General features: G+C 41.4%; 1 protein-coding gene across 3 annotated transcripts in view; it reads right to left on the bottom strand.

Moving 5' to 3' along the window:
• MTR (5-methyltetrahydrofolate-homocysteine methyltransferase) overlaps positions 1 to 23,900 on the bottom strand; it is a 55,087-nt gene that overhangs the window by 23,524 nt on the left and 7,663 nt on the right. For 2 of the 3 annotated variants that reach the window (XM_081856353.1, XM_081856351.1), the window contains exons 3-18: positions 23,567 to 23,656; positions 20,759 to 20,828; positions 19,042 to 19,134; positions 18,505 to 18,611; positions 17,164 to 17,223; positions 14,607 to 14,701; positions 11,704 to 11,804; positions 10,696 to 10,757; positions 9,841 to 9,908; positions 8,135 to 8,214; positions 6,940 to 7,052; positions 6,119 to 6,259; positions 4,912 to 5,097; positions 4,245 to 4,424; positions 2,642 to 2,758; positions 2,410 to 2,550 (exon numbers count right to left, since the gene is read on the bottom strand). In XM_081856353.1, the coding sequence (XP_081712479.1) occupies positions 2,410 to 2,550; positions 2,642 to 2,758; positions 4,245 to 4,424; positions 4,912 to 5,097; positions 6,119 to 6,259; positions 6,940 to 7,052; positions 8,135 to 8,214; positions 9,841 to 9,908; positions 10,696 to 10,757; positions 11,704 to 11,804; positions 14,607 to 14,701; positions 17,164 to 17,223; positions 18,505 to 18,611; positions 19,042 to 19,134; positions 20,759 to 20,828; positions 23,567 to 23,656 (1,704 nt within the window). Of the gene's footprint in view, positions 1 to 2,409; positions 2,551 to 2,641; positions 2,759 to 4,244; positions 4,425 to 4,911; positions 5,098 to 6,118; positions 6,260 to 6,939; positions 7,053 to 8,134; positions 8,215 to 9,840; positions 9,909 to 10,695; positions 10,758 to 11,703; positions 11,805 to 14,182; positions 14,293 to 14,606; positions 14,702 to 17,163; positions 17,224 to 18,504; positions 18,612 to 19,041; positions 19,135 to 20,758; positions 20,829 to 23,566; positions 23,657 to 23,900 lie in introns of those variants that run through there. The other variant, XM_081856352.1, reaches the window with a different exon arrangement.

Here is a 23,900-nt window from a genome sequence, read left to right as displayed (position 1 = left end):
TCCATCCAGCTTGCTAGGCCTCTGCTGTCATGCTGTGCCTATTTTGATCCTGAATAAAGCCTTTTCTCTGTGCGTGCTGAAAAAAGACTTCCCTTTCCCAACACCAAAGAGAAAATGCTGCAAATCTGGCTATGTAGGAACCCTCTTGCATGGTCAATTCGCTTAAATGAGTGAGTGAGTGAGTGAGTGAGTGTGTGAGAGAGAGAACGAGGTGTGCATGTCTGAAAATGTGATGCGCGTGAGTGTGAGAGAGGGAGAGGAAATGTGATATTTGTTTATGTGAGAAAGGGTTGCATGTTCTGGCTGTGCCCACTTTGTGTTTGAGCACCGCCCACTTTGAGCATGTTGTTTCTGATTATTTCCTCTCAAGGAAATGTGACCCTCAGGGAGGTAAAAGGCTTCCCACTCCTAGCATACAGACCCTTTCAGACCTTGTACTGAATGTGTGGGGGGGGTTGGGATCAGCAGGCGAATTATTCAGCTGCCTTATGTGGCTCTCCTATACCTGACACCTGAACAGATGATTCCCCCCACCCACCCACACCAGCCAGACACTGGGAAACCTGGATCCCTGCCTTCCAATAGCTAACTTGTGCTCAGGATATTTTAATGTAGATGTTTTTGAACCCATGTAAACAGGCAAGGCTAAAGATTGCTTTACACTAACCATTTAAAGGTATTTCCTTCTGAAGAGGCAAGGCAGTGAACCATAAGTGGCTCATCAATAGAAAAAGAGATGCCTCAAGGATTGAAATTTTGGATTTTTATTTCTGGGAACTTAATTTAAATTAACTTTATCCCTGGCCAACCTAACAGTTTTATTTCAATAACCTAACAAATTAATTTGGCTTTGGTACAGTTCCTGTTGGCTATAGTTTATGTTCTGTCACGTAACGGATCACTAATGAATCAAAATCTGTACTTCATCAGTTTAAGAAAGCACCTCATTCTATATCCCCTTCAACCTCACATTGCCTAAGGCACCTTCAGAGAGAACCCAGGGAACTTTGGGAGGCTGTTTGGTGGCAGCAAGTACTTCAAACGGGGCGAAGGGGGGAGGCAGGGTACAAGAGAGGGGTACAAACTGTTGTGGCCAGATGGGCCCGCGATGATACTCCTCATGCGGGAGTTGCTCCAACCCCTTTAATCATCCCGGTTGCCTGTTGTGAGCCTTTCAAGTTCTGTAATATCCATTTTGAGAACGTACACAGTATGCCAAGTGAGGTCCCAACATAGATTTGTATACTGTAATGGCATTATGGTATCAGCCGTTTTATTTTCAATAACTTTCCTATTTATCCCTAACATGGCCATTGCCGTTTTCACAGCTGCCACACACTGGGTCAACATATCTATTGAGCTATTCACCACAACTCCCAAAGCCTCATTCCTGGGCCAGTCACTGCCAGTCCAGAGCCCATTAACATATATATTAGAAATCTCTATCAGCCCTCTTAGGCTGGACTGAGGGGAACTGAAACTGTTTCCCTTATAGCCGGCAGAAATTAGGGTCTTTACAGTGTCCAAAACTCCAGGCACATCTCTAACAGGAGAAAAATTAGCTTGGAAGAAGTCTGAGCTGTTTTCTCATTAAATAGGCTAGGGTTTACCAAAGGAACAGTAATTTTATTCCCTCCTTTGAGAGCTTCTAAGCATAATTATTCTTGCCTTGGGGGGAAAATGCTCATTTAACAAGCTACAAAATATTTACATCAAAACACACGTTCAGAAGAATCCTATGGTATAGTCTTCCTGAGTCTATACCACTTGAGAATGATGTGGGGAAATTGCATGACTGAATGCTCAAAACCTCCCTGCCTGTGTGGGTAAGCTATACTATCAAGGAAACAGATACTAGTTTAGAAAGTTGGAAGAAAAAGGCATAGTATTACTTAGGATAATATTCAAATCATACTTGCGCGCGCGAACATACACACACACACACACACACACACACACACAGCCTTCTGAAATGGTATTGTCACTATGGGCTAGACATTGAGATTCTTAAGCATGTATACACTTGCATATTAAAACAGTATGCTTTAATATAACAACAGTGCACGCAGAACACAGAGACTGCATAACTATCAAATATGGTTTTCTCTAGGTATTTCTTGCTATGCTTATATCTCGGCTCTTCCTTTGGAAAAATTTCCACAGGGCTGCCAGACAACTTTCCCTCCAGGCTCAGACCTGCTTATCTTTGACATATAACATTATCATGTGCACTCAGAATATTCCCCCCACCCCCACCTCCCAATGTGATTTGACATCTTGGCAGAAAAATTGCACCACTCACCAAGGAAGACAAATACATAAAGCATTTTTTTTAAATCCCCAAGGTTGAATGTTTGAATGCCACAGCTTGCATTTTAAAAAAGAAAGCAGGCAAAATATAAAAATTACCTGGGCGTAACGCAGAAGTTTCTCTGTGGCCTCTGGATCCTTATTCCAAATCAAATCTTCACACAACTGCAACAGCTCCTTGTGGATATCATCATACACAGGCAAGTTTCCCGCATTCACAATCCCCATGTCCAATCCATACTGACGATACAGGAATAGGAAAGGGAAGATAATGAACACTACAAAATATGCATTCTGATCAGAAGCTGTTTTGTCAAAATGCTCACATTACCTTAATGGCATGGTACAGAAAAACTCCATGCATCGCTTCTCGAATAGCTTCCATTCCCCGAAAGGAAAAAGACAGATTGGAAAGGCCTCCACTTATTTTGGCTCCAGGCAGAGTTTCCTGACAACAATAGGATAAGCAGCAAGCTCGTGATAAAAACCTATTTTCATATCAGAGGCCTAAGGGCCATCAGTGAATTCATGAAGCACATCTTTGTGGTCTAAAGGACAGTAAGCTAGCCAGGCACACAGCAGTGTCTGGGCACCATAGAAACAGCAGGTGAAAAACAGCTATCACTCCAGGCCAGGTTTCTCTCAAAATATTGCCTATCCCACATTCAAGGCTGTGCATTGTCCCACTTGGATTCTTTTAACATTCTATTTGCTATTCCTCATGGGTAAGGTGTGAAAATCATTGAAAACAGGAGCTGGTCAGTCTACAGATTACCGTAGATAACTTGCTCATTTATTTCCCTTAAGTTAACCTTACATTCATTAAACTAAGGAATTTCACCTCTGACTTTAAATGACCATATTAGAGCCAAATGTATCTGCATGACTATGAGAAATATTAATCCAGTAGATAGAAGACTGTAACTAGACAGTGGAAATATGAGTTAAGAGTCCCATCTCAAGGCTCCTTCACTACAAAATTCCTAAGATGATTAATTCACAGGCTGCAGAGACAGAGGGACAGAGATCCCAACATGCTATCATACAGAGATGGAAATCACTGCACATGTGCCTGCAGAGGAGCTGCAATTAGCTTACTAGCACATGCAAACAGAGCTATTTATATGAACATTGACTCCTCACATGTTAAGTTACTGTGTGCTTTTATATTGCAAAGAATTTCTACCCAGCCATTGTTGCTTGTGAAGCACAAGCTGGCCAAACTGAGCTCCTTCAGAAGGAAGGGTGAGATAAATCAAATAAATAATAGTAACAGTGGTTGCCTTTTTGGGAGATCATACTCCTTTGTCCTATATCATGATCTATCAAATCATAATATTGGCCTACCTCACAGGGGTGGTGCAGAGATAAATAAAGGAATTCTTATCCTAGCTTTTACCCCCCCCCCCCCGGCTTTAGAAACAAGGTGTGTTATAAATCCACACCACTAAAGATGGTAATAGGTAATTACTATATTTTTGCCCTTTATTTACAGGTAACATACGCACACACGCATTTATAATAAAGTATTTGAAGGAGATCCTGTTCAGAGTACAATCAAACTAGAGACAGAATAAACTGCAATAATGGAGCCTGTGCTAATTAAATGAGGCAGCTTTCACGTAGCTTGTCAAAGACCTTTTGGCTAATCTGCCAACATTTTGCTAAAATTGCCCCATTTAATTACTATAAGTATATTTACACTACAGATAATTGTCTGGGATATTTTTAGACTGATATATAATTTATAATATCTTTGCTATCCGAAGCAGGGCTGAGGAGCTAGTACAGTACAAAGAGAGCTGCATCATTCCACACAGGCTATTGCTTATTTTCTGGTGTGATCCCCTTCTCCCTCCACCACAATACTTTAAATAATAATAATAATAATCAAACCCCACCCCACTCTCCATTAAAGAACTCCCCAGACTCACTTTTATGGTTTTAGTCGCATTGATAAAGTTAATTGCATACAGATTGTGTTCCTCCATTCCAGTACCTATGGTAAGAATGTTGGGATCAAAAATGATATCGTTTGGATTAAAGCCCACTTTGTTCACTAGGAGGTTGTAGGCTCTGGTGCAGATTGCAATTTTTTCATCAGATTCAGTGGCCTGAAAAGGGGGAAGGGGGGGGGAGGAGTGAGAAGGAAAGGTAAGTTTCCTGTCTGCAAGGTCTGACCAGTGAATCCCTTATTTTCTGTGAGTTACATCAAGGCACCAATGAGCTTATTATCTGAGTGGATGATAATTTCAACACCCCTGTATCAATTCTGTTACTCAGGGGTGTATCATATTCTGTTAGTTCCTCATTTCCTGCTGGTTTGGTTCCCAGATAGCATACATACCATATATTTAAAGCTCATCACTTCCCCCACTTTCCTGGGAACTGCAGTTTAAGAATTGCAGCTCTGTGAGGAGTAAATGACAGTTCAAATATTTTTTTGGGGGGAAAGACGTGCTCTTTCAGTGTGCAGTAAATGTGTGATGTGTATGCTGCCCTCCCCCCCCCCAGCTCCTTTACTACTCCAGGTTGTGGATATAACAAAAATATTATGGGACCTTCCTCAAAGCCAGTAAGGTATGTTCAAGTGGTACTGACCTGACCCACTTCATCAAAAGCCATAACCACCACAGCTGCACCATATCTCTTTATTTTTCTCGCTTTTGCCAGGAAGTCTTCTTCGCCTTCCTTCAGACTGATGCTATTCACTATGCATTTTCCTTGGCAACACTTCAACCCAGCCTCTATCACTGCGAAATTTGAAGAATCGATACAGAGCGGCACCTGATACCGGGGAAGCGGGGGGGGGGAGTGCAAATTTATAAGTTAGCATAGCTAAGTAGCTACTTTTTTCTTTGTCAACAACTAAAACATCAACAGGAAAATGTCACAACAGTGTTGATGTTTTCTAACCTGTTATGTAGTTATGCATATAAAAAAGAATGTTAACAATCCACAGTTAAAAGAAACACAAAGGAACTTACATGCAACTTCCAACAGTGTGGTTTATCATCCCAGTTTGTTTCCCCTAAACCATAGATCAGACTAGCTACAGTTTCAGGTTTGAACATAACACTTTGCTTTTCATTTACGTAGTACCTTGGATCCCGAATGCCTTGCAAGTCGAACGTTTTGGCTCCTGAACACCACAAACTCAGAAGTGAGTGTTCCAGTTTGCAAACGTTCTTTGGAACCCGAACGTCTGACGGGGCTTCCGACTGGCTGCAGGAGGTTCTTGCAGCCAGTCAGAAGCCGCACATTGGTTTCTGAACATTTTGGAGGTCGAACAGATTTCCGGAAGGGATTGTGTTCAACTTCCTAGGTATGACTGTACTATTTATGGTGAGCCATCTGCATTTCAAACTGTTGCAGTCCTTCAAAAGAAGAAAAGCAAGAATCCTCCCCGCCATTAATAACCCAGCACTTCAAAATGTTTTCCTGCAACACAGGAGCTGTTTTTCTGCATGGGCTCATCCCACAGCATAACTGCAGCATTTAAGTACTCTGCATCACCACATGAGCAGAGTCAATTGCACAGGCTCTGAACACACCATAGTCACCTTGCTAGGATCAGGTGGTTTGGGTGGTTGAGAACCCTTGTAAATCTTGGTGGGACCTCTAGCATTACAGCAGTGCCATAGGATGAACTTTCAGGAAAGTGGCAAGTCGGTAGAAATGCAGTCACTAAATACTGTCTGTAGAATTAAAAGATTATTCCTAATGCTGTATACGCCCCTCCCCCAATTCACAGCTCTATCTGCAAGAACATCTGTTTTAATCTGACATCAGAAGTTGTGCATACAACCTTGGCAATGTCAGGTTCTGAAGCAATGAAGTTGCAGAATCTGGCCATAGCACATGGCCCATCTAGCATCCCGTCGTCCATATTGAGATCCAAAATTTGAGCTCCCATCTCAACCTGGGCCTTGGCTACACTCAGGGCATCCTAAAAAGGGATCACAAAAAAATATTTGTAAAAAATATAGTAAATGCCTAAGTGCATTAGTGAGTCCTTTTTATATTCCTCTTTGTTGGTGATCATCTCCAATTCTGAATTACATCAAACAGCTCCCCACTCCCTTAAAATAAAACATTAATATAAATGTGTCTCCCATCCTCTCTTGTCTTACGCAGATTCCTCTTCTCTTTGGGTTTGGCTTCACACAGCATATTGGACTAAAATAGTTTATTGGGCCGAAACAGAGCCCCATTTGCACATAACCATAGGAGTTTGGAAGCTTCTTTCCTGCAGCTTATTCCCACACTGCCCTAGTAATGTATCAATTCAGAAACCCTGCAGGCAGAAGCAACAGTGTAGAACCTGTGTGGAAGTCAGGAATCCATGACTCCATTTCTCTCTTTCAGCTGTCCAAGCACAGCTGAAGCTCACACTTCCAGAAATTCAAACGCTTGAGTACTGTGATGCCTATTAACAAAAATGCTTCCATGCTAGGCCTTTTACCTTTACAAGAGAAGTGCCTTGACACTTTTTTCATGCTGAACCAAATTAGTACACTTCCACCAACTGCATGAAAAAGTTCCCTGCTGATTACTTATCTACTACAGACTGAATATGCAAACTCTTAAAATACGGTAAGTCAGAGACAAACTAAGTTGAATGCTTACTTCATATTTGCCGGCCATGATGAGTTTGGCAAACCTTCGTGATCCTGCAACATTGCAGCGTTCACCAATGTTCACAAAGTTGGTGTACTGCCCAATCCTGAAGGGTTCCAAGCCTTGAAAGGAAAAAAAACAATGACAACAATCAACACAGGTTAAAAAGCAGAACATACAACCTACGTACTCTCAATTCACATAAAGCCCCTGTATAGCAGATGTAGCTCATATGCAAAGGATAATGAGCTATGCTTTAGATTTACAAGAATATACAGGCAACTCCCATTTTCCGAGCGTTTGATGCACGTGGAACCACGCACATGCATGCTGTGTTGAGCACCAGAAGAGGGTGGAACAGGGCAGGCTGAAACATGCATGATGACCCATAATGTAACCCCCACATGAACGGAGGGTTGCCTGTACTCTTCTTTATATTTATGCGACTAATGAAATGAGTCTGTCCTCTACATGGATGGGGAAAAGCACTAATTCCCATTGCAACTATAGAACGCGGTATGACTAGTGTACCAAAGTTTACTATTTATTGATAAAAAAATACTTGTAATGTATTTTGATTTTTTTTTAATGAAATAGCGGTATACAACATAAAGACCACATAAAAAGTTAAAATCACAGGTCATCTGCTAACTATTACAGACAATGTTTTCATAATTGTCTGCATAAGCTTGGCAGCATAGAAACCTCTCCAACTGAGGGGTCAGAAAATGACGCTCCTACATGTGATCTCAGCGGTCAAGATGGCATACAAGGGCTCAAGTGATCCCTATGCTAACCCGGCTTGGTAGTAAATGGACAGCCAGTGTTGATGTTCTAACAATGGTGTTGCATGTTGTCAGCCATGTGCCCCCATCAGCAGTTTGGCTGCTGCATTCTGCACACGCGGCAGCTTCCGGAGCAGGTCCAAAAGCAGCCCCACATAGAGTGAACTGAAATCATCCAGCCTTAAGTTTACCAATGCATTGATTACAGTGGTCAGACATTATCTAACTACATCCATCCATCTCTCTCTCTTGGTTTTGTAAACCCTCTCAATTTAATAGCTAGTCTATAACGACATAAATGACATATGCATTCCCAGTAAAATATAGATATCGCAAGGTAAATCAGCAAAGAGAGGCATTCTAAAATATACTTTAACAGAATGCAAATCAGGGCAGCTGGATACATCAGTCTTTCTCACCTGAGAGCAGCATGTAGCCTTCTGAAAAAGAGGCGGCAGGAATGCGAGGCTTGCATGTCTTTACTGCTTCAGCTATCGCCCTGCATTACAAAACAGCAAAACACAAAACAGCAGCTCAGGGCTATATCAGTATGGATTATGTTCAACTGGAACATGTTAAGAGACCAGTACATATTTGCTTATTACAGTCCCCTCTCACTTCTCCTCTAAGGAGCTCACAGGAGTGTACTAGATAGATAGATGATAGATAGATAGATAGATAATGCAACTCTTAGTAAAAACAGTAATTAACATACTAACCTTTGAACACCACCCAAGAAATACTGAAGAGTGCCCAAAATTGCCTGTATAATTAATTTTCGTGACAAGAAGGCATTGCTTGCAATACCTGACATGCAGAAGTTAACTGTTCCAGATAAAATGATTATGTAAGCTGGCTCTTAATCAGGCAGAAGTTATTAACAGTGAAAAGCTATGTGCCCTGCACCAATACCCATTCTCTTCAGTTTTCCACCATATTTTAATTTTATTGACATCCTTTGAGCATCCAGGCATATACAGTAATACAAAATGCTTGTGGTCACTTATGACCTCAAGTACTGCCTCAAGTACTACCTCCCATTCCCTCATGAAGCCTTAAAATTCAGCTCCATCACTTTTTATTACAAGAGAAAGATGGCTAAACTCTTGCCATCAGGGAAGAAATAGAGAGGTTTTCCAATTAACTTTATAAGGAGATTGCTGAAAAACATTTTACCAAAGTAGCTATAGCTGAACAAATATTTAATTTAATTAACTTAATTAGCAGTGGTTTCATGCATCATTCAATCAACATTCTCTGCAACTGGCGCACAAGTCCTTTAAATCCCGAAGGGGAAAGAAAAAGATTGCTTAGCCTGAAGGACAATGAATGTAAATTTCCCAAAAATGGTTGTCACCACACATCTGCAATCTAAAACTCCTGGTTCTGGAATATATCTGGAGGCTGTTCCTCCTCTTAGAATATGAATCACGAATGTGTGACCCTCCAGATGTTGTTGGGCTCCAACTCCTATCAGCCCCAGCCAGCATAACCAATGGTCAGCACTGTTGAGAGTTGTAGTCTAACAACATCTAGAGGGCCACACATTCCCTACCCCTAGATCCCTCATACGTTGATGGATTTCCCCAGTCCACCCATCAGGTGGACTGCATGAAGAAACTTGAGTACCTCATGAACCTCTACACAAATTCTAGATTAGCCCAGATCAGGGTAGACACTTTGTACAACATTGATCAGAAACAAAAGACATGGGCCAGTCCATCAGAAGATTGCTCTGCAAGAGGCCCCATGAAGGAACTTGCTGAGATACATAGTAGTTGCTGTCACCAACACACTTGGCGAATAGCCTTCCAAGGACATGCCTGCTAGCTGTGACTAGTCTCTCCAAGCCACCTTTTTATCAGGGCAACCACAAGGTATGCAGTGACCACTATTGACGAAGTGCTCAGCCAGGGATATCCCAAGGCTGATTTGCACATAATAAACACACCATTGTGGTGGTTGCTATGTGAGGAAAACAGAATCAGCTCTCCTTCATTTTCCAGAAAACCTGGAATGTGTCTAGGAGCCCTAAACTGTGCAGCAACCCACTACCCCACCCTCCAAACAGCTTCTTCGGTTGTCTGCATAGATGGCTGAAGCTGATGTTAATATATCAAGTTACCAGATATGCGCTGGAGTGGTTCCACAGCAGCCGCCAACTATGTTCACCAGACCATCTAAGGCAAAATCCTGCAGATAAGGGAAAACAGTATTTAGATATAATTGAACTAGAGGAGCTGGTGGGGATGAATTAACAGCAATATAAAAGTAGAATGTCACATACTACTGGTATGAGCCCAATTAGTGCAGTAGGACCTTCAAATGATTCCTGCTAGCTAACAAGAATATAGCTGGAGCTGCCCACACAACCACATTTGGAAAGAATTTTCTCATCTTCAAACAGTTACATTCACACCCCCCCCCCCGAAGTGTGTGTTTGAAATATAGATCTATATGATTTCTGGGAAGCCTGCCTCAAGTTCTGCTTGCTTAAGAGCTCTACTTCCTTCCTAGTCACCAATGTAGCACTTCAGGAATGGAGATGAATTACTATGCTGGCAACGCCACTCTCAGCCTTAAGCGCTATCCTGAACCAAGTCACTCTTTGCATAGGTACCTCCTTGTCTTTTATACAGTCCATATCCTTCAGCACAATCAAAGCAAAGCCCCACAATGCTAGTATAAAGCAGCTGTCTGGGTCATGTATATAAACCTCCTATAAACCATTTCCATCTGTCCTTCTTGTGAGTCCACATGTCTACCAATGTGTCTTCCATAATCTGAGATCAACAGGGACAAACTTGGGATCCTGAACCAGGAGCCCCATTCTTATAAAATTTATTTACCTATGAGTAAGCCCCATCGAACACTATATGACTTACTTCTGAGTAGACAAATACAGGGTTTGATTTACATGCAAATATTTCCCCCCTCTACAGTTGGAATAAATACACACACAATAAATATTATCCCCTACCTTTAGGTGCTTGGCAGTCACTTCAGGTGTTTCATCATAACCACCAAAGGTGTTAGGAAGACCTGAAGAAATATAAGAAAGTGCTTGAACCTCATGTGAGCTATACGTAACTTTTCACGTGATCTATAGGTAACTATAGGGGAGTTTTGTTTCCATTTATTATTTCTGCTGGATAATACAAATTTATAATTTGCTCGATAACACACATCCATATGCATCTGGCACATCCATATACATAAATCTTAGGAAGTTTTTCTTCTGAGAGGTTTGGTAAAAGGTCTTAACTTCTAAAGCTTTGATCTGCTTAGAAAGAAAAAAACATCACTGCAGCTGTAGTTTTCAATGGGATTAATGAGTATGTGCTACATTGCTAATAAATGATAAACTCATTAGTCTTTTCTTAATTAGATTTTCCCAGGCAACAACCTGCCTTAGCTTTAAAATATTAGCTTTTGAATGTTATTTATTATTTCCAGGTTTTCCCTCCCTTTCTTTCTAAAAACAAATGTCCTTTTTTACAAAAACACAGCAAATGCATTAGCAGAATAGAGAAGCAGTTGTTTCAGTGTTTAAATGGTAGGCACCAATTTAAGTGTCATCCAAAGATTCATTCACATCTTTTTCCACAGAAAATGTTTGCTTACCACAGAAAATAATAGTATGTAACAAATTATACATCAAAATTAGTGCTTCAAATTTCAAGCATACAGACTTCAGTGGAAGACATCACAATACCAAGGAAGCATTACAAGACCGGGCTCAAAATGTTCATTCCTATCAACTCAACCCTTCAAGGGTGCTTCCACATGTTCAAACCATAATAACTGTCTTGAATTTGGCAGGGTTTTCTGATGCAGTTTCATTTGCATAACAATTAAGTTGACTGCAGATAACATAATTATGAAGTAAGCTGTTGCAGCTGTGCTAGAAATGCACATCATGTTGATTTACAAGATTTATTACTTAATGATAAGCAAAAACAGAAAATTCCCACAAATCTGTCCATACCTGCATTGGGATAGCAAATAATGTAGGCTGTTGTACACTTCCCAATAGTTTCAATGAAGGGCCTCATTTCCACTGCCCCCAAGGCACAGTTTAGTCCGATGCTAGAAAGACCAATATAGATTATAGGTATGTATGTAGATATATTATTTGTTTTGATTGAGACACAAACCCCCCCCCCCACTGAAAATACTAGTTTGTTAGCTTGTTACAAACAAACTGCTGTTAAAAAAAGATAACCATTCAGACACCCACAAAGTCCCAGGTTGTGATCTGAGGGCACATGATACACCCACCTTGCTGAAGCTAAGCAGGTCTGTCTGCTCAGTAGCTGGAGGAGACCACTGGAGACCACCACATATATGAGGTCGAAGTCACAAAAGCCTGCTATCAAATCGCCTACCTGGTTATTTTCCTGCTTTTGATAATATTTTTTAAACCAGGGAAGAACTTGAGTGTACATCTGCCTAATATGCCTAGGGATAGTGTTAAGATTGTGTAATTGAATTATTCACCTTTGATTCTTTTGAGGCTGATTTATTTTATTTTTTACACAGAAAGAGCCTCAGCAGCCTCTCACCAGGTTATTACGTGTAAACATCTGCATCAAAAATATGAACAAAGTCAGGTCTTAAGCTCAAATTCTAAGCATAGGTTCTCTCCTCAGATCTCAAATACAGTTGAATAAAAATATTTTTCCTGTGGTCATTTGTTTCATCCTATCAAACTAAGGAACCCAACAATTAAGTACCAACAGCGGAACTAGAAAAATTCTTAGGCCCCCATATGAACTATATGTTTAAAGTAGTATTGTATCACTTTAAACAGTCCTTGCTTCCCCTAAATAATCCTGATAATTGTAGTTTATTATAGTTGCTGAGAGTTCTTATTAGACCGCTATTCCCCTCACAGAGCTACAGTTTCAGAGTGGTTTAACAATCAATTCCTCTTGCCAGGAAACTCTGAAAAGATTAATGATGAAAACAAGCAGCTCGTAAGTCTGACAAATTGTGCATCTAGCCCATGAGTGGCAATACGTTTGGTTGGTTGTTTACTGAAATGTTTATAAACTGCTATTCATTAAGAAAATCAGAGCTGTTTACTATTATACATAGGACAGTACAAGGAAGTCCATATATAAAAAAAGTTAAAATCAGGAATCAGCTAACTATTATGGAAAGGTGTATTCTTAATTCCCTGCATAAGCTTAATGGAATAGAAGAGTTTTCAGCTTAAAGCGGAAGGGTTACTGGAGACCACAAACAGAGAAATTATTGAATACTTGCTACCCAAGATTCTGGAGTTCAAATTCTGGAGTTCAGATAGGCAATATGTAAACTCTTTCACTAACAAGCATCTTTTCTGTTCTGAAAGCCAACAACAGCAGCAAAATCCTTCCTGGGGCCACTGTGGAAGGAACCAACAGTAAATAAGAATCCTGAGGTGTGTGTGTGCCAAATGAATAGCTCACTGCAGTGTTAGCATACTCATTCCTCTTTCCCAGTAAGGCATTATGATGTCTCTGAGCACCAGAGACCACCCTGATGTTCTTTCTCTGAAGCTAGGCACATTTGATCCTGGACCTGGCTAGTACCTACACTGTTAAGGAACCCCCGGCCTACTGCAGAGCTGCTTCTTCTGGAAGCTCTGCAGTAGCTTCTCTGCAATAGGTGGAAGCTTCTTCAGCCCACACTGTCTAAGATAAGAGGATGTATGTGGTTATCAGCTTAGCAAGATCACTAACAACATTTCTGACCTCTTTGGCTTGACCCACAAGCAAACAGCTGACATATTTTAAGCTAATCAAATAGTTTAAAAAGTGGTTTTATGTAAAGTGCACGCGCACACACACACATTTATAACATTGATTAGAAAGGCTGTCCAAAAAAAAGAGAAAAATGAACAAGAAAGGGAGGCCATTTAAAACAAAAAAACCAACCCCTGAATTTAACTTATAGACCCATTACTCAACAAATGCTGGAGCACAGATAAGGAGAGCTAATGCTGTCATCCTTATCAAACCACAGATAAATACAATTTCACTCTATGCTGCTAAGTCATGGTTGATTTATAAGCTTCCGCCTTCTTTCTCTTTGGCTCAGGCTCCTTTTACACCTTAAGCTACTGAATTTCTCTCTGCGTCATTTCACCACCATCTGTCTCTGTCTGTCTCTACAAGCCTCATCTGGTGATCTCCCTGAAGCTCCAGGGTGGCAAGAGTAAGGTAAGGAGGAAGGCAGGCCCCAAAATGACTCAAGAATGCTTATATTCTCACTGTGCATCATGTACCTAGTCCTTTTCTGTAATTCACACTGGAAGTTCTAAAAGGTTGCACTTAAGAAACAACAACAAATCAGTGCATTTGAGCACTGGCGGAAGGAATGAACAAACATTTTGCCCCCAAGAGACATACACGGGGCAGTAGGTGGGCAGTTGGAAGCCCCATGACAGCAGATGTGGTCAGAGAGGGTCACATACTCACACGATTTACAAATGGAGAACGACACATGGGAGTGACCTGCCTACACGTTCGTCCTCCACAACCATCTCACACTTCCACCTAGCCCGGCAAACAGCTATTTGGCAGGCTGGATGCAGCATGATTTATATGGGGAGAAAGAAGAGTAGGGATGACCTTCCCTGCATGCCGTCCTCCACATCACAATGCAATGACAGGCTAAAAAAACTCAGTAGGTGGAGAGATTTGGCAGAGGAGAGGGAAAGTCTATACACTTTGAAAATCAGCGCTTTGAAAAGCAGAACAAATGGATACCTTAGACTGGGGTCCAAACATTGTCTGCACAATCCTACCGCAACCCCCATTCATCTGAATCGATTTTAGAAAAACTGGCACAGAGCCTATCAATACTGCATAGCTTTATTGTAAGTAAATTTACTTCTCTCACCAAAGTGGGTCACAGTGAGATATACTGATGACGAAAGCTTCCCCAGTCTGGCCAGAGAGAGTGCGGCCGCTTTTATCGACAATGGTTCCCGATACCTAAACACCACAAGGGAAGCAGAGAGAGAGAGACACAAAAAAAACCTTGTAGCAGATCTGAAATGAACAATGCCTGATTAAAAATTAACAAGAGGCAATCAGAATGATGAAGGTTCTGTGCAACAATCTCTGTAAACAATGTTTTAGCTGTCACAAAGATTGATCTGTAAATGAATAGTTCCCTTCTCCATTTGAAGACAAAGGAAGAGAGGGAGGAAGAAACTTTTATCTGAATTTGCACTTGGGATGTTAAGAAATTGTACAGAGAACACAAATACGCTAAAAAATTAACCAGATTTTTGAGATTCTGCTCAGACGATCAGCTTCCCACCCCTCCTTTAAGAGGAATACTCACCTATTCCATAACAAGCCAAAGAAAGGAAGAAAAAAACCTCCTCCCCCTCCCCCATAACCCTATAATTTGGCATTTGAGGCATTCATTTTCACATTCTTTTGAACACCACAGGTCCTCAACCCTTCCCTTATTTAATACTATGCTTCCAACGTTGCCTATTACTAGAATCCGATGGTTCCAATGTTCTCATTATGGAACAAACTCCAAAACCACAAAAGATTTCCATGGAAACAATAATGCATTACACAACTGATGCTAGCAGCAACATAACTGCAAAATACTAGTCTTTTTAATTACACGATGGCCGCATCTGCACGTCACAATAACCCAGGATTGCTGGCTTATTATGGTTTATTGGGTACAAGCAGCATGCTGGTGCACACTCTGCCTGATCATTCCTACTTTGCTCCTCTCCTGGCACAAGTAGGGGGAATAAACTAGGAAGACACAATTAAGCTGGGTTTCCCATGACTACTGAACTGAAAATGGTTTTTCTCCAACAAGCCAAGATTCGTAAGCCAACAATAAGCAATAGTTTATGGCATGCTAGTGATCCTGGCTTATTAGGCAGAAACAAACCACGATTCTGGGTTCAGATTGTGACTTCCTAGTTTGTTTCAACCATCCAAGCCAGAATTATTGTGCACTGTGCCCCTGCATGCTGTTAAAACATAGTAAGCGGGCAAACTAGGATCATGACATATGAATGCAGTCAATAAACCTGTAGTTCAATCAATTATAACTCCTCCATGTTGCAGCCTTAAGATGCTGTAAGTGTGACAGACAAAATATAAGGTATCTTTTACTGAACCAGGTTGATGCATTTCCTAACACCCTGATCTAATGGAAGCTCTCATGCGTGCTTCTAATGAATAAAAACCGCAGTACAGGAGAACTTTTGGCATCTGAGATACTGAGAGACATTAGGGTGAACCAGTATGTTAGATATATATTATTTGAACCACATAAGCAGTGGTAGCTGAACCACATAATAAGTGGAAGCTAACCCAATGGTCTATCTCAGCTTGGATCTCAAGGGATAGCTGTCCAAAGTGATAAGGTGTTCATGTGACAAGAGAAGCACAGTGGTTGTTTCCCACCTTGCTGTCACAGTAGGCAGAAGGCTTCCCACAGGGCTCTATGACAAACTTCTTCTCCCCTGCCAGCTGCTCCCAGGTGTGCCCTTCTCAGCATGCTGCAATCTGCAGGGTCCATTCAAGAGCACATTTTACAGCTAGTATCTCACCTCTTGTCCCAGGCACGCAGGCTTCTCCCAGCAGGAGTAGACAGTTGTGCATGGGGGCCATATGTAAAAGCTGGCAAAAAAAATGCTGTTGGTTAAAGACACAGGAGGCCTTCAGCTGCTACTGAAGTATGCCCAGGAGAATCTCAACACACTCGGAAGAGCAAACGTGACAGCAGATGGCACGGAAAGACAGAGTCCAGTGAGAGTCACTCCATGAACACAGAGTGCAGAATTGCACACTAGAAGTTTTCACATTTACATATATATTTACACAGCAGAACCAGAGGGGCTCCTGGCAGTATATTTTAACTAACATATTTTAAACTCAAAGAACAGCCAAATGGGGAAAGGTAGTATAGCTTCTGAAACTACAGCTTTTCCACTATTGCTGCTGTACTGTGGAAGGCCCTTCTCTCTGCAATATATGAAGAAGCAACCATTAGTTGCTTCAGACATGTGTCAATGACCTCCTTTTTGGCCTCAGCTTTCTCTAGCAGGCAAAATGGGACCCTGCTTTTATATGTTCACAGTCCCTGAATTCCTATTTTTGTTTTTATAATACTGTTTTAATGGCTCCATGTTGCATTTTTATTTTAATTACATTGTTGTTGCTTATTTTGTATACCGCTGAAGAAACATTTTAAATATTAAACGATTTCTAAATGCCAACGCATATTTATTTATAATTTTCATAAGAGGATGCTGATGCTCTAAAATACATGTCGGGAACTTTAATGAAAGGAACCTCGAAGTGCAAGGTAACATACAAGACCGTATAGTTTGTAAAACAAAGTGTTCATTTCTTAGTTGGTTGAGCATTAACTCATGAGCTGTGGTTACTCTTTCAGTTCTTATACTTACAAACAATGGTCTGGGGTCATACTCTTCCTCAAACAACTTCTGGAGTGCAAAGAGAGCTGCCTGTGCAATGAAAACGTCACAAAAATTAAGGGTGGGTGATCTGCCTTCTTTCCACTTTGGAGTTTTCAAACATTTTGCACATCTTGAGGTTTTGTTGTAGGGAGGGAAGGATTAGACCAGCATCAACAGCTTTTTCTTTAAAGGAGACCAGTGACCCCCCTAAATAAAAACAAGACCAACAACAAAGGAGCCACAATATAGTCTCTCATGTGGCTCTGTGACTGCAGGAAAAGTTGCCCAACAGCAATTTCACAGTGGCAAGAAATCCAGGCTAGACTGCATGAATCTATGGCAGGTGTGCGGAACCTTTTTCAGCCTGAGGTCCACACTGCCTCTAACCTTCCAGTCAGTTCATGCCAGTGGTGGGTGAGGCCCGTTCAAAAGGTGGGTGGGAACACCCCACTCTTTCTCATCCACATCCACACACATATATATTCATACAAACACACGAACATATATGTCCATTCCTGCACAAAGCACATACATAAAACAGCCGTGTGTGTGTGTGTGTGTGTGTGTGTGTGTACTGCCTCTAGAATCAGAGGAAGTATGCTGGTTGCTGGGGATCCCAATGAAGAAAATGATACCACGCTGCTGTCCTTGTTGTGAGTTCCCTAAAAGCATCAGGTTGGCCACTGAGAGAACCAAATGCTGGAACACAGAGGCCTTTAGACTGATCCAGCAGCATTCTTCTTATCTCCAGCCTCTAACAGGAACACTCAGGGCTTCAGCAAGCCTGGAGGAGCCATGTAGTCCTGTTCAGGCTTCACCAAGGGGAAGGAAAGGACACTTCTCTCATTCTACACCCACCCAAAACACTGCCCCTCTGTGCTATGTATTGCTAAAGGGCTCGGATTTGGAGCACTGTTGTTTAATTATCAAGAGAAAGGTCTCCATAAAGTGGGGGAAAGGGCTCGTTTTTCTCCTTTCCTCTTTCCTGAAGCTTCCCCGTCCAGTGCAAGGAAGAGGAGCTTCTTAACTTCATCTCATACATGGCATCCCCTTCCAGGAAATTTTAACCGTCCCATCCAGAATACTACAAGGTATTAAGGACTCCAGCAGAACAGAACAGCGCCCCCCCATCCCCCCCATCCTTCCTTGTTTAATGCACTTGTACAAAGAGAATCAATATTATCATTTTAAATAAAATGAGTTTTATCTGCTTTTGACTTGTGTCATCTAACTTTGTGATCAATTAAATTATAGTTCACATGGGGTGGGGTGGGGTTTGTTTGTTTTTTAAAAAAATGGCACTTTCAAGAGTATGCTTTGAATTCTCACCTTGGCATTGGCTGTATCAAATATGGTTTCAACTAACATGATATCTGCTCCACCATCAAGAAGTCCTTTGGCTTGTTCGGTGTACGCTTCCACGAGCTCATCAAAAGCTGCAACACAATAATAACAGATTCCCTTTTATGCTAGAAGTGACAATGAAACACCTATTCCGACTGCAAATGTGGTTCTCATATCCTCCGCAACTGGTGGACATGCAAGAAGGTAACTTTGCACTGCAATTCCTTATCATTTGGTGCAATGTACAGCAGAATGAGATTAGTTATTCGGCTCTCAAATAATTCTAATTAGCTTCCTCAAAGATATTGTGGACACCACTAACATGGAATTAGAAATAGATTTATGAACCACAACAAAAACATGAACTGGCACCAAAATTGGACGTCTCTGGACTCAGCAAAAACATGTTAATAGATCAGCCTATATTATAAAAGTGGTGTTGGCGTTAAACTGATAGAAACAGAAAAAGCAAAATAAAGAATATTTGCCCTCAGTCTTTGGAATAACAATCTAAATACTTACTGACATTTCTGTAATCTGGCTTTTCCACTGAAGGGGAGACAGAAAGGGTCTTGTTTGTGGGACCCATTGCACCAGCAACATATCTTTTCCTTCCTTTACAAAGAAGAGACATAATATTTGAGAAACAGGCTTTGGATGATGTGGCAAAGAGATACACCAGTGTTTCATCACGTGCTATCCAGTCCAATTGATAAAAGTACGGCACTGCACTTGGGAACAATTATGAGAGGGGGAAAACCTGCCTGCCATGCCGATGGTGAGTGGCACAATCCTGCAGCAAGGAACTTCAAAGGATCCAGTGGGGGAGAGTTCCAAAGTACCAATATAGAAAATACATTTTAAAAATAATAATACAAAAACTATTTAACATTGTAGTGATAATACAGTTTGGGTGAGCAGGTGTTGTATTTTGGCATAGTTCAGCTGCTCAAGGAATACAACTGTTTGCAGTCCAGCTCCAATGTGGGGAAGGAAAGTTATCATTTTGGCAGGAATTAAAACAGCATCCAGCATATGGATGACAACTGGGAAGAAGTCTCAGAGAAACGAAAGAGCCTAAAGGAAAGGTTAGTGGGGAATATAGCTTGAATTAGGCTAATGAGAGAAGTGGTTCTGACTAAACTTTGTGATGCTATTTGTTATGGGTGGAGGGAAGGAAAAAGGAGATAGACAGGCTGTCAAGAGACAGGGTAGCTAAAGGAAGTGGGACACAGCAGAAAGTTATCTGAAATGCACAGAACTGAGGAAACAACAGGTGGTGAACAGGCAGAGTTGGGGGGGGAGGAGGAGCCAAAATGAATATAGGGCTGGACAAAACTATACATAGGGACAAAGGGACTTGCGGGGTATTGGCAGGAAGGACAAGTAGCTAGGCAGATGATACAAGGCAAGCCCCTTCACTCTACGCTTTTCAGCACCTGCTTAAAAGCATTATTATTTAGATAAGCCTATCGAGATATGTAGAATGTGGACATGTGTTTCAATCTGTTTTTAGCCTATTGTTGATTTTAATTATTTTTGTGGCTTCTATTGTCACAACAAACCTCAAGGCACACAAGGGCAGAAAGCCCAAATTTCACATACTGACAAACTTAGCAATCAGCATTTGGCTGAAAGCTTCTACAAGAAGAACCGAGATTCTAATTAGAAAGACTAGTTAGATACTCCAAGATCAAAATGTGCAGTAGATTCTGGAGATATTTTTTTTTAAATAGTCTCATAGGTGAGCTAGACTGAAGAGATCTCTCTTTAACTATTACTGGTCTCTTCTAGTCTTGATTTTGAGAAAACAACACCTTCTCTTTAAAGCTATAAAGAGTCTACATCTCCTCCTTGAAACCAGATAGTGGGTTTTTGCTGGAATTTAAGAAAACCATGTTTTCCAGTCAGCACTTGAGTTGCCTATTGCTGGAATCTGCAAGAAACTAAAGCCAGTTTACTTGACCTTCAGGTAATTTTGTATAAATAAGAAACCAAGTATGCAAGCTGCAATGTTTTGGGAATAGCACTGACTGACACTAACATCTGGAATCTAAGCAGAATTTGGAACCCACAAGAGCCCCTAATGAATAGCGCCTATTTTATTATGCATTATTATGTTTCACTGAAGGACACCTCCAGCAATTACATCCTCCAGCCTAATGTGAAACAGTGATCCTAGGCTAATGTGTGAACTAACTGAAAGCCAGTAGGTTAGAAATATTGGAATGTTATTTACCTGTCTCAGCAGTGGCATCATCGGCTGCTTTTCGGGCTACCTGTGCTGATATTTTGTTTAACCGATAAGCCTGGGCAGCACAGGGGTAAGAGAAAGTGGAGGAGACATCAAAACAAACAAGCATTCAGAAAAAGACATTATATTCGCAGTTTAACTAACTCTATTTTGAACTACATTTTAGAGTGTTCATTTGCAATGCATTTTATAGCCAATTCACAAGTCATGGTATAAAAAAACAACAACACCCACCACCGCATGTTTCCAAAGAGCTGGCCTAAACTATCAACTTGGCTCAAAAGTCTCCACCTTGCTAGAAATGTTAGCTGGCAAGGGCTAACACTATGACAAGAATTTTTTTGCAGCTCTCGTCAACACCCTCTACTGAAATGTGAAAGAGGAAGAACTCTAGAAGACACAAAAGCCTAATCTCACCCCTCCCCACCAAATTCAACCAAGGCAATGCTGTACCAATGGGTTACTGAGAGTGCCCAGTTAGTATGTGACCCTCCAGTCATGTTCAACACACATCCAGCCTGGAGTCAAGAATCCCCCCCTTGGTCATTAGTAAGAAAGTATGCTCATCTTCCTTTTTTGTGCACTAGCAGATCTTTCTTCCAGTGTTCATTCTGATCTTGTGAGTCTTGTCTTTCTAAGACAGCAACAGCGAACTTCAGCCTGTGGGTCAACATAGACCCCTCCAAGATCATCAGAGGCCCTCTTCTGATTGCCCTTTTTGACACAAGCTTTTTGACACAAGCTTGGGATGCGGGTGGTGCTGTGGGTTAAACCACAGAGCCTAGGACCTGCCGATCGAAAGGTCGGCGGTTCGAATCCCCGCGGTGGGGTGAGCTCCCGTCATTCGGTCCCAGCTCCTGCCTAGCTAGCAGTTCGAAAGCACATCAAAGTGCAAGTAGATAAATAGGTACCACTCTGGCGGGAAGGTAAATGGCGTTTCCGTGTGCGGTGCTGGTGCTGGCTCGCCAGAAGCAGCTTAGTCACGCTGGCCACATGACCCGGAAGTGTCTTCGGACAGTGCCGGCTCCCGGCCTCTTGAGCGAGATGAGCGCGCAACCCTAGAGTCGGTCACGACTGGCCCTGATGGGCAGGGGTACCTTTACCTTTACCTTTTTAAGGGTAGCAACGAGGGAGAGGTTTTTTCCGGTGGTGCACCCTCCACATTTGGGGAATACTCTCCCCAAGGACATTTGCCTAGTTGCCTACATCAACACATTTTTGGTACCAAAGACTTTCCTCTTCTGCCATACATCTAATGATTAACATTTCTGTGGGAGCTTTAGCTTGCTCACTTTTTGATGATCACAATCATGTGCATGTGGTTGGGAAGAGGTGAATGTTTCCATCTGTTGCTTTTAGAATTAAGCCTGTGGTTATTTTAGTGCCGAGTAAAGTGTAAAGTACTTTTTGTACTGTAAGTTGCCTCAGTATTTTTTTGTAGTAGGCTTCCAACAAATGATTGTTTAGTGTTACATGCAGAAGCCTTAAGCTGTGGGCTCTCATTTTCCTTTCTTCTGATATTGCCACATGGGGGAGATTGAAAACTGAAGTAAAAGCTTCCAATTAACCATGGTTTATTGTTGCATCTGAACATAGAACTGCAGTTAATCTTATGTTTAGGGAAACAAACCAGAATCAGCAACCAGTTTTGAGTTGGATAGTTTCCCTAAACCATAGTTAAGGTTTAAGGTTGTTTATTTAAAAAACAACAACACAGACATCATAGGTAAACACAGTTAGCTGGAAATTCTCACTTTTGTTTTCAATCTCCTACTAATATTGGAGGGCAGTGGGGAGCTCAGATGTCCTTGTCCATTTGTATAAAGCTATGCCATAGTTTAGCTTTATGTCTGAATGTGATCAGCGTCACAAATTTACTTACCTCAAGAACCCAGGAAAGGATTTCAAATGTCACAAGACAGCATAAATCAGTCATGACTGTCCACATTTATTAATTTATTTTAAAATGTGTATTTAGAGCCCGGTTGAAACCAAGCCACAGGATACTAAAAGTGTCACGGTCTTGCTATAAAGCAAGCGTTCTCCATTAGAGAACAATTATTCAAAAAGTACTCTTTTGAGAAATTAATGTCCCTCAAACCCACATTGATAAGTCTAAATAAGCCCCTCATGCCACATTGCACCAATGATGGGGGAACTCCTTTATCCCCTTTAACAGAATAAAAAGAACCGAAGCGAGGCACTCTTGTTTCACTGATCCTTTAGGATCCTTTGATGAGTAGCCACACAGTGCATGGGCATGTTTGATTTTGATCCAGAATGTATGCTAACGCAAGAATGCATTACAAGAGATCACCCAGCCTTGTAATTAGGCACTGGCTTGGCTGCCTAGTATAACTGCTTCCAGGGGATCAGGCATGCCCCCTTAACACTACTGCATGCAAACTCTTCTTCTCTCCGTAGAAACAAGGGACTGCAGCTGCTGACCTTGAGCTGCAAACATACAATGGAGTACTGTGGCTGATAATCCTTGCACGTTCTCTCTCCTACTCATTCAATCTTTATTTGCTAGGCTGGGCCTGGGATAATCTTTCGTCAGAAAGAAGCAAATCAAAACTACGTTACCTATAACATCTCAAAAAAATGTTGTTATTTATATATAGTGCCATGATTGTACATGGCACAGTGCAGAATAAAATAATCAAAAGGGGCAGGCATGTGCCCCATCTAAATTTCAACAGGGGGTGGCGAGACAGCCACGTGAAGGAGAAGAGTAAATGTGAACAAGCTAGAAAACCCAACCTTGATTAACAAGAAATTCAAAATTCTTACCAGATGTTCAAGGCCATAGTCAGCTTGTGCTATTCTGGTGCTGCTGAAAGTGTTTGTCTCAATGATATCAGCACCAGACATCAAGTATTCCTGCAAGAAAAAGAGAATGATTGGGGGGTTTCTTTGGGAGTGGGGGGGGGGAGAACAAGTTGTTTTTCAAATGCAAGTTAAGCCTCTTTACAAATGTCAAACAAGGAATTTAAGCTCTTCCACAGTCCTTCACAGTAGAAGCCCATCTGCTCTCTGTATTTAAAGTAGTGCCATACCGCTTTAAACAGTCCTGACATCCTCCAAAGAATCCTGGGAACTATAGTTTGTTAAGGGTGCTGAGGGT

The sequence above is a fragment of the Podarcis erhardii genome (genome assembly GCF_964252035.2).
Source record: "Podarcis erhardii genome assembly, chromosome: 3".
NCBI classification, from domain to species: Eukaryota; Metazoa; Chordata; class Lepidosauria; order Squamata; family Lacertidae; genus Podarcis; species Podarcis erhardii.
This window is presented reverse-complemented; position numbering and strand designations above follow the sequence as displayed.